Raw genomic sequence first — 10,123 nt, 5'->3', positions numbered from 1 at the left:
TGCCCAGCCTGGCCTGAGCCCTCCCAGGGATGGGGCAGCTTCTCTGCAGGCTGGCAGGGAGGGAGGGGAGCTGTGCCAGGGTGTGGGAGAAGCAGGCTCAGAGGCAATCCCGCAGGAGCGCCGTGTCCGTGTCTCCGTGTCAGGAGGGCAGGGCTGTGCCCCAACACCTGCAGAGCCGTGACCAGAGGAGGTGTCCCCTGCCCCTGTGCACCTCAGGGAGTCACCCTGGCACTGGGGGGCTCTGGCCCAGGCTGTTTCTGGGGTGCAGCATCCCTGCCAGGCCATGGCACTGCCGTGCCTGCCGAGGCAGAGCCAGGTGGGAGCGCAGGCTGTGAGCAGCAAAGCCAGCCCCGTGTGGCCCTGGCTGTGCTGCCACTGTGACCCCAGCCCAGGGGACAGTCCCTCCCCAGAGCCAGGACACTTCCAGCAGGGCTGGCAGCACCAGCTCTTTGTTTTATCCCTGTGGCACAGCAATTCCGGCTGGGGTGCTGCAGTTTACTGTGGCATTTGTACGGAACGTTACAGTGAAATAATAATTAAAACTTCGGGTTTTTCTTTGTGGCAAAAACCAAATTAGTCAAGAAAAATGAGGTAAGTAATGTTATTTGGTGTTTATTAACACATGTGAGTCCCTGTGCCTTCAGCAAGGCACACAACAAGCAGGAAAAGCTGGGTTTGTCAGTGCTGTAGAGCAGAGCCATCCTATTAAAGCCATTAATCCAGCCAGAGCACCAGCCCAGCACACGCAGCAGCAACCAGGGCCGGCCAAAAGCCACCCCAGTGACCGGCCCAGCTAGGCAGGGGCACCAGGCCCCAGCCCCCCGAGGGGGTTACACAGAAAAGCTGAGTGTCCACACACAAAACCTGATCAAACATCACTTCTCCTCAGCAGCAACATTCATTTGAGTTAAACTCCTCCACCTCACCAAAGGAGCTCAGCTGTAAATGAGGCGCTGAGGAGGAAAGGCTGAAGTGACCAAAACACCAGAGTTTTGCTGCAGAAATTCTCACCCTAATGGTGGTCCCAAAGTTACAAATGAGATTTGGTTTCTCACAGAGATTTACAAAGATTTGAATAAAATTTAGAAGTTCTCTGACTAGACAAGAGGCCTGTTCAATGACATGTGCTGTTTACACTGGTCCAACAGCAGATTCCTCCCGAGTCCCTCAGCCTGGCACCTTCCCCTGGTGCAGCAGAGAGCAGGCAGGAGCTGGAGCCAGCCCAAACCTCCTCCCTGGCTCCAGCAGCGCTGCCCTGCTCGTGTTCTGCCCAACCAAACACTTTCCTGCTGCACCTGCGGGAAGCTCCAGCCGTGCAGGCATCCCTCAGATCCTCAGGGAGCTGCAGGCCGGACAGGCTGCCCTGGAGGAGAACACAAATCACCTGGTTCATCTAAACGAGCTCTCCTGGCCACCCCTGCACCCCGTTAAAATGCAACAACCCCATCAAAATGCAATCGTGCCACTGTTCTGACAGACACGCACTTTGAAATGAGATAAATTTAAAAAAAAAACCCAACCCACAAAGCTTGAGCTTCTCTGCATTGTGCCACAGCACCAGAGAAGGAAACTCTTCGCTGCTAAGCCAGGGGAGCAGAGGCAGGAGGAAATCAGGAAAACAGAGAAAGCACACCATATAGGAAATGTCAAATATGTCAAAACATTCATGAATACCAACATCTCCCTCTGCACCATCCCCAGCTGCAGAGGTTACTCAGGGCTAACGTTTCAGCAAGTGCAGATTATGCAGCACGGGGTTTACTTATACATAAAAAATCAGCTACAGGTGCACCCAAGGTGCTTTCTGCGTGCAGCCAGTTCGGGGATTTCTCCCACTAAAGAAAAGCCAGGAGGGTAAAATCACATAAAACATGAATTTCCCAGCTCTGGCCACCCGGACGTGAATTCCTGCGGGCTGCTCCCGGTGCCCGTGACACACGGATGAGGATAATTAGGAAGGACCGAAGGCAACTGTTGCCGGTTGCGTTCCCAATCCAGCGACGCTCCCGCACGGGGCCCGTGCCCAGTTCTTCTGCAGGAGCAGCGCGGCGCCTCCTCGTCCCCGAGCCACCAGCTGGGAGTTCTGGCAGCCCAGTTCGGTGGCACTCGTAGCTCAACACGCCCAGGACACGATCACATCGTCCCGACCCTCCGAAAAACGCAGCTGAAATGTAAATGTCGCCAGCGGAACGCGATGGGCAGGGTGAGCAGCTGACACCTGGCCTGAATCCCCGCCCGGTTCGTTTGTCAGGTTTGGAAATCTCGGCATATTTGGGGAAATTGTGCCTCGGTGTAACCTCCTCACCCACCCACAGCAGAGGGAAGGTGCCCAGCTCTGGAGAGGAGCAGAGACCCTCCCGTGCTCGGGCTTCACTGGGAACACCAGCGTGACCTCCAGACAAAGCAAGCACACTCCAGTCTTACACCTCGGTGCACCGGAGGAGTAACTGCACAGAAAACAGCGCAATTGTGTGAGCAAAACAGAAAGTTGGGTTCAAACCAGCCCAGTGGGTTGGTAAGGAATTACAAAGCCTGGAATTCCGAGGGAACAAACCAGGATGGGTCTGGCTGCTCCTCACATGAGCCCAGCAGAACGAGCGGTAACAAATTCCAGCAGCAGCACACAGCTAAGATAATTAAGATAGCTATTGATCTGGAATATTGCAAGCCTGGAGAAGTGAAATCTTTTAATAAATCCTCCCATTGATACCACCAGTTAAAAGTCATTCCTTCAGCTCCATATTCCGCCTTGAGCTCCCACTCTGATCGCTTTTCTCAACGTCTCTGCACAGTGCTCAGCATTCCCTCCTCGCTTTCCTGCCTTGCCAGAGCCCGCAGAGCGCGGCAGGCAGGATCGCAGGGAGCACAGAGGCTGTGGCAGCGCTCCCCTCTGCAGCCCAGCCCCAGCCCCGGGCAGCGCCCCCCGCCCGAGCCCACCGCAGTGCCCGCGTCCGGCCGGGCAGGTCCCTCCGGGCTCGGCTGCTCCTCAGCGAGCCACGGCCGGGGCAGGAGCGCACCCCGGGGAAACCGGGGGAAAAGCCGAGGCAAGGGCGAAATGGCCGCCCGGGAAGGATAAATTCTGCTTTCCCCAGGTGCAGAGGGTTAAACCTGTTAGAAAAGTTACTGCGAAGGGCGCTGATTAAAGTGGTGGAAGCAGCTGGTTTCTGGGAAGAATTGGGAGCAGCTGGGGGATATTTAGAGGAGGATCGAGTTGTTAAATTCTTTCTATAAACAGGTTTTTGTCCTTCTTTTGCATTTCAAACCCCTTCTATAGCATAGACATTTACACTTCCATATTTATTTACACACATTTAAGGAATGTCTGTATTCTCTCTATATATTTAGGGCATATCTGCATTCCCTGTGCACTGTTTAGGCTAAAGCCACAGCTACTCCAGCCCGTGCCCGTGGCGATCCCGAGCTCAAGACCCCGCTCAGGATGAATTAGGCAGCACCCGCCTGTGCCCCAGCCCCGCTCCTTGCTCCCCCACAGCACCCGCCTGTCACGGCACCGACTTTTATTCCTCTTACAACTCTTTATTCTCGGAATTTTTCGCCTGACCGAGCCGCAAAGCCCCTTCCCCAGCAGGCCGGGTACGCGGGGCTCGCCCGCACCGGGGGCTGCAGAGCCGCGGATCGCAGATCCCCGGCACCCCGGGCTGGGCATGCGGCACCGGACGGGGTTACGGCACCGGGACGGGGATGCGGCACCGAGACGGGGATGCGCCACCGGGACGGGGTTACGGCACCGGGACGGGGATGCGCCACCGGGACGGGGTTACGGCACCGGGACGGGGTTACGCCACCGGGACGGGGATGCGCCACCGGGACGGGGTTACGGCACCGGGACGCTCCCCGCCAGCTGCGGGGAGAGCCTGCCCCTCACCCGTGTCCATGGGCACCGCGGGACGCGTGGCACAGAGGAGTAAAACCGATCCCGGGCGTGCCTCCCCCACCCTCCCACGGGCGTTATTTTGTCTCCCGAGGCGAGAGGCCGAAGTTCTGTCCCTCCCGGACGAACCAGCGGAGTTTGGGTTCCTCATCCCCCTCCACGCGCGGGACCCCCGTGAGCGCAGCCCGGTCCCGGGACCCGCGGGGCCCCGGGCGCGGTGCCGGTGCCCCGGGGCTCCGAGAGGCGCCCCCGCCCCAAAGCTTGGCAGGAGCCCGGGGCTCTGGGGGCAGCGCTCCCCGGATCCCCGCGCCCCGCTGTGCTCCTGCCCGTCCTGCCCCCCGAGCCCCTCCGCCGCCGCGGGCGCAGGCTGGGAATAAAATTCCTCCGTTAAAGGTGTTTTCCTGAGGAATTAGCCCCCCGACGAAGGGATGCGCCTGAGCAAAGGCCGGCGCGGGAGGAGGGAGAGAGGGATGGGTGGCGCAGGATGCGGGGTCTGGATGCGGCGGGGACCGAGCGTGGTGAAACCCGGGGAAGGACCAACCTCCGAGCCGCGGCTTTTCCTCCTCTTCCTCCCGCGGGGCCAGCGGCACCGAACGGGAGCGGCCCCGGCCATCGCCGCTCCGGGATCGCCGCACGGGCAGAGGCTTTTGTCCCCTGGGTGCGGCGGGGACTGGCGGAGGAGCTTCGCACTTCGGCAGAAAGGAGACGAAATTCGATTCGTTTACATGTTTTATTGTTGTAAACATTAAAATTGTCTTTCTCAAAGAAAGAGTTCTCGGGAGAAAAAATAATAATAATAATAATTATAATAATAATAATCCGCGTTTCTAACTGTCGTACACCATATTAAAAAAAGGCAGCGACTTTCCCGTGTGCCAAACCGGGGTATACAAAGAAAAATACTACAGAATATGGCAATATTAAAAATATTACTCGAACATAAAATAATATATTAACCGACAATTTTTAGACATAAAAAAACAAATGGAACAAAACAAACCAAGAATTCAAAGTGCTCAGTAATTTCCAGGGAGTTATGTATAGTATAAGCACTCTGGAAACAGTCAAAAGCTGCTGCATGCAAGATCTGTTTAGCTTTAGACAACAAAATAATCAAGATATAAACTTCTTCTTTAATCAACATCAACAGTACATACAACACTTACAAACAAGGGGTGTCGGGCGGTGTTTACAAACACTATGTGTCCCTTTGGGGGGGATTCCGGGGGGGTAACACTTGTGCCCACCTATTTTACAATTGAGAAAATGTTTGAAGCTTAGATAACTACCAGTCTTTATAAAAGCTACCAGACTACATAGTGTCTGAAATACTATTTATAGAATATAGACATTACTGAAATAGCAAGTGCCTATAACATTGTCACCCTGGAATCATCATGCTTCCCTGGTATGGACAGATTGGGTTTTCTTTTTTTTTTTTTTTTTTATTCTCCTTTTTTTAAATTATTTTTTTCCCAAACACATTTAGCTTTTATTTATTTTTTTTTTAGAATTATTTTCCATGTTTCATCATAAATAGGCACAGAAGAATTTTTTTTTTTTTTTTAAAAAAGCCAAACTGCATCTGACAAATTTACAAGCCTTCGCCTTCATTAATGCCACGCCACCCACGCAACGTTTGGGGTTTGGGTATATTACAGCTTTCTTTTACAGCAGAAAACTTTAGTCTTTAGGAGGGTGAGACTCGTGGGTCGCCCCAAGGCTCGGTTTGTCACCGCATGAGCCGGGCAGGCTTGTCTTTCGCACCAGAAGTCCTTAATAACAAATTCATTTAGAAGCCGATAATAAAAAGTTTATACCATGGTATCTGTGTAGTCCACGAGCCGCATCCACGATGCCCCAGAGCCAAAATGCCCATCGTGCTCTGCCTGCAGGAGTTTGCAACACTGGCTGGGTGGGAGCTGGCACCCAGGGGTGCTGCTCTGGGCCCAGACCAGCTCCCCTTCAGGCAGCTGGAGCTTCTCCTCGGGTCAGCGGAAGCGTACGGGAAGAGTCTTAGAAAGGTAAAGTGTCCAGGAAAAGTTTGTCAATTATTGCTGGCGGTGGCACCAAATCTTCCAGTTTCAGGTAGAAAATGCGCTGCAGCCCCTGTGTGCAAAGCGTGCGGAGTTCGGGGAGCTTCCCCAAGAGTTTGGACAGATAGTTGGGGCGATTCAGCCCCCCGTTATTGAAAGTCACATGGTCTTTGAGACAATTTACAATCTTGTTCTGAAGCTCTTCCACCCGCTTGGGTTCCTTGAGCCCGTGCCTCTCTGCAAAGAGAAGGGTGCGGGACATTACGGGTGTGGCACGGAGCAGGGCCGGCAGGGGAGCACGAGGGGGGACACTGACCTGTCACCATGGCCAGGGCAGCGATGCAAGAGAAGGCAGAGATGTCGATGTTCATGTTTTGCAAGTTGGAGGAAAATTCCACGATGGAATCGATCCACTCCCCAAAGCCACGGATGCACTGCAGCCGGTGCAGGACCACCCCGTTGCAGAAGATCAGCTTCCCCTCCACGGGGTTGGACCTGGAAGGAAGGGGACAACCCCAGAATGAACTGATGGATGAATGAGAGAGGGAGGAAAATTAGACAGAAAGGGAAAACGGAGCAAAGGAAAAGACAATAGATAAAGATAAAATGTAAGAGTAAAGAAAGAGAGAGTGAGCAAAAGGAAGAACGCAAGAAAGACAGGGAGGGAGAGAAAGGTAAAATAGAGAAGAGGAAATGAAAGAGGAAAAAAAAACAAGAGAGAAAAGGAAAGAAATAAAAAAATAATAAGAAAGGAGATGATGGGGGAGAAAATCTAAACAACTAATTACTCGAGGAGCAATAAATGAAGGATTTAAGAGGCACCTAATTACCGAGGAGTTAATAAAATGCAGACCAGTGGACCTTGAAAGGGTCTGATCCCCTGCCCGCCCCGCGCTCCCCCGACCCCCACTCACCTGTACGCCAGCCGCAGCACGAACAGCTCCAGGAAGGCGGACTCGAAGAGCAGGTCCTGGTCCGTTTTGGGGAGGTCGGTGAAGCCGGGGATTTTTTCCGCCCACCCTCGGATGATCTCCATGGAGCCGGTCAGGAGATCATAGAACTGCTGGATGTGCTGGGTGTCGTCACCGCTCAGCTGGTAGTCGGGGTTAGCCTGGAACTGGAAATTCATTTTAAAAAGCGCTTAATGAGGTTCTCTAAAGTCTATAACCCGTGAAATTGCTCACCCCGTCCCTGGCCGGGGAGCGGGCTGGGATAACAATTAAAGCTCTCTCTGACCGGTGAGGAAATTAGATGTTCCGGGGCAATTAATTCGATTAGGAACGGCGCTCCGAGGCCGCCGCTCTCCGTGCGCGGGGGGCCCGATCCCGGGGCGGCGCCGGCGGGGCCGAGCCGAGCCCCCGGTCCCGGCGGGGCCGAGCCGAGCCCCGGGCGGGCGGGCAGGGCCGAGCCGAGCCCCGGGCCGCCTCGCCTCTCCCCCCGCAGCGGCCGCGGGGCCGGCGGCCCCCCCTCCCCGGGCGGCGGCGGCGGGGTCCCTCCGCGAGCTCGGTCCCGCTTACCCGGGAATAGTCCAGGCTGGTCATAGCCGGGTTGGAGTCGACATGGGCTCTCACCAGCGCACTGATCAGACTCACCGGGGGAGAGGGGGGAGAAGGCTCCTGGGGGCTCTTCGGTTTGGACGGCAAGCGGCCCCGCCGGCCTTTTAGGCTGTCTGTGCGCACCACTGCAAGAGACGGGGGTCAGCCCGGCGCCGGCCCCGCGGGGCGCGCCCGGACACACGGACACGCGGACACGCGGACACTCACCCTCCTTGACCATGCCGACGGCCAGGCACTTCTGGAAGCGGCAGTACTGGCAGCGGTTGCGGCGGCGCTTGTCCACCGGGCAGTTCTTGTTGGCCAGACACACGTACTTGGCGTTCTTCTGCACCGTGCGCTGCGGGCCGGCCGGACGGGCAGCGGCGTCAGCGCCGGCTCGGGGAGCGCCCCGCGCCGCCGCCTCCCCGCAGCTTCTTTTCCTCCCTTTCCCCTCGATTTTCTTTTTCCTTTCCTCCCCTTTATTTTCTTTTCCGTTTTTTCTGCTTTGTTTCCTTCCCTTTCCCGTTCATTTTCTGTTCTCGCTTTCATTTTTCCCCTTTCTTTTATTTTCCTTATTTTATCTTTACTTCTCTTTTTTACATTTATATCCCTTCCCCCTTCCCCGCTTTATTCTCTTCTCCCGTTTAAATTTTTCCTTTCTATTATTTCCTTTTTCCCTTTTCTTCTTCTGCCTTTTAAGATTTCTTTTCCCCTTATTTCCTTTCCCCTTTTCCCCTCTTTATTTTTATTTCCTTTCCCCCTTAATTTAGTTTCCCTTTTCCCCCTTTTATTTCCTTTTCCTTCTTCCCCCCTCCTTTGTTTTTTTTTTTCTTTTTTTTTTTTTTTTTTCCCAGAGCATTTAACAGGAGAAAATTGACAGCGTTAACATCCAAGCTAACCTCGCAGCTCCTAGCCGTGTTTTATATGCCAAGAGGAGGGAAAGAGACGCTCGGTAAATACAAATCCGTGGGCATTCATATTATTTACATTCCTTGGAGACCTTCTCTATTTAAAATGATAAGATTATTCAATCAGGATGGTGAAATAAAGAGATCACTTAATTTTACCACGGGGAATTCTGTTCCACATGGTTAGCTCAGACGCGGTTCTCTGTCCTAACCGATTTCCATCTGCGGGCTGCCGGCCCCGCGGGCTCCCCCGCTGCCTTCCTGCCCTCTGCCGGCCCCGCCGCCCCTGCCCGGCCCCGCGGCCGCCTCGCCCAGCCCCGCTCACCTTGAAGAAGCCCTTGCAGCCCTCGCAGGTGCGCACGCCGTAGTGCTGGCAGGCCGCGTTGTCCCCGCACACGGCGCACAGCCCCTCGTTGGACGGGGAGCCCCGGGAGGGCGGCGAGGGCACCTGGCTGTCCAGCAGCTGCGGCGCGTGGCCCAGCTGCAGCCCGGGGAAGGCCATGGAGGGCTGCTTGCGGATGGGGTTGGGCACGGCGAAGGCCTGCCCGTCCACGCCGTGGTGCGGCCCGGCCGGCTCGGGGTTCATGGGCACGTGCAGGGGGCCGTCGAAGCGCATCTGGCAGCTGGACACGGGCGTGCCGGGCGGAGACTGCTTGAAGGAGAACAGGGACAGGCGGGACACGGGCGTTTTGCGCTGCTCGATCATGTGCGTGGTGGCCACGTAGTTGGGGTGGAAGTTGTGCAGGGAGCCGGGGTCGTCCCACACGGGGCCGTGCTGCACCTGGAAGCCGGGCGTGGAGGGGGTCGGGGGCGACGAGGGCTTGTAGTAGACGGAGCCCGAGTGGGACATCATCTCCTCGGACTGGGGGGGCAGGTGGCCGTGCTGCTGGTAGCCGTGCATCTGAATGTCTTCCACCTTAATGGAGGGCTGCTGTCCGGACAGGGGCATTTGGTACAAGCAGGGGGGCTTCACGTCGTAGCTCGTGTTGTAGTTGTCCATAAAGGTACTGAAGCTGGGGAGAGAAGTGGTGGCAGTGATTTCGGTGTTGGTGAGGTCCATGCTAAACTTGACAAACTCCGGAGTTAGGAAATCGGAGCTGTATTCTCCCGAGGAGTGGTAGCTGTAGCTCTGGGAGGCCGGGCTGGCTCCTTGAGGCGAGGACCCATACTGAGCCTGAACACAGGGCATGGCTGCAAACGAAACAGCGTCAGGTAGACTCGGCCCGCGCCGCCCCGCGCCGGGCACCGGCGGCCGCGGGGCCGAGCGCCGGGACCCCCCTGCCCCCGCCGGGACTGCCGGGGCCGCGGAGCCGCGGGGACGGAGCAGCACCAACCTTCAGCCGAGGGAGCGGCGTTTTCGGGGCAGCCGAGGGCGGACAGCGTCGGAGCGCGGCGGGGAGCGAGGTGTCCGCGGGTTCAGAGCGCGGCGGCGGCTCCAGCCTGCCCGGCGCGACGGCTGCGAGAGACACACGGACCGGGCGGTGAGGGGACGGACACAGCGACACGCGGACCGACACACGGACCGGGCGGTGAGGGGACGGACACAGCGACACGCGGACCGACACACGGACCGGGCGGTGAGGGGACGGACACAGCGACACGCGGACCGACACACGGACCGGCCGGTGAGGGGACGGACACAGCGACACGCGGACCGACACACGGACCGGCCGGTGAGCGGACAGACACACCGACACACGGAGCAACACAGGGACCCGCCGGTGAGCGGACAGACACACCGACACACGGAGC

At 56.7% G+C, this 10,123-nt stretch overlaps 1 protein-coding gene across 4 annotated transcripts; it reads right to left on the bottom strand.

Moving 5' to 3' along the window:
• Positions 1-4,608: 4,608 nt before the first annotated feature.
• On the bottom strand, positions 4,609-9,865 carry NR4A2 (nuclear receptor subfamily 4 group A member 2). Of its 4 annotated transcripts, XM_068195058.1 has the most exons (8): positions 9,706-9,864; positions 9,153-9,545; positions 8,697-9,020; positions 7,692-7,821; positions 7,446-7,609; positions 6,843-7,045; positions 6,245-6,423; positions 4,609-6,165 (listed from the first exon to the last, which is right to left on the bottom strand). In XM_068195058.1, the coding sequence occupies exons 2-8, from the start codon at positions 9,429-9,431 to the stop codon at positions 5,909-5,911; spliced, it is 1,536 nt and encodes a 511-aa protein (XP_068051159.1). In that variant the 5' UTR covers positions 9,432-9,545; positions 9,706-9,864; the 3' UTR covers positions 4,609-5,908. The 4 variants fall into 4 exon arrangements, with proteins under 4 accessions (XP_068051159.1, XP_068051158.1, XP_068051157.1 ...); XM_068195057.1 differs by having other exon boundaries at positions 7,521-7,609; positions 8,697-9,545; positions 9,706-9,865; XM_068195056.1 differs by having other exon boundaries at positions 8,697-9,562; positions 9,706-9,840.
• Positions 9,866-10,123: the final 258 nt, after the last annotated feature.

Source organism: Anomalospiza imberbis, chromosome 7 (assembly GCF_031753505.1).
Source record: "Anomalospiza imberbis isolate Cuckoo-Finch-1a 21T00152 chromosome 7, ASM3175350v1, whole genome shotgun sequence".
In the NCBI taxonomy this organism is placed as follows: domain Eukaryota; kingdom Metazoa; phylum Chordata; class Aves; order Passeriformes; family Viduidae; genus Anomalospiza; species Anomalospiza imberbis.
This window is presented reverse-complemented; position numbering and strand designations above follow the sequence as displayed.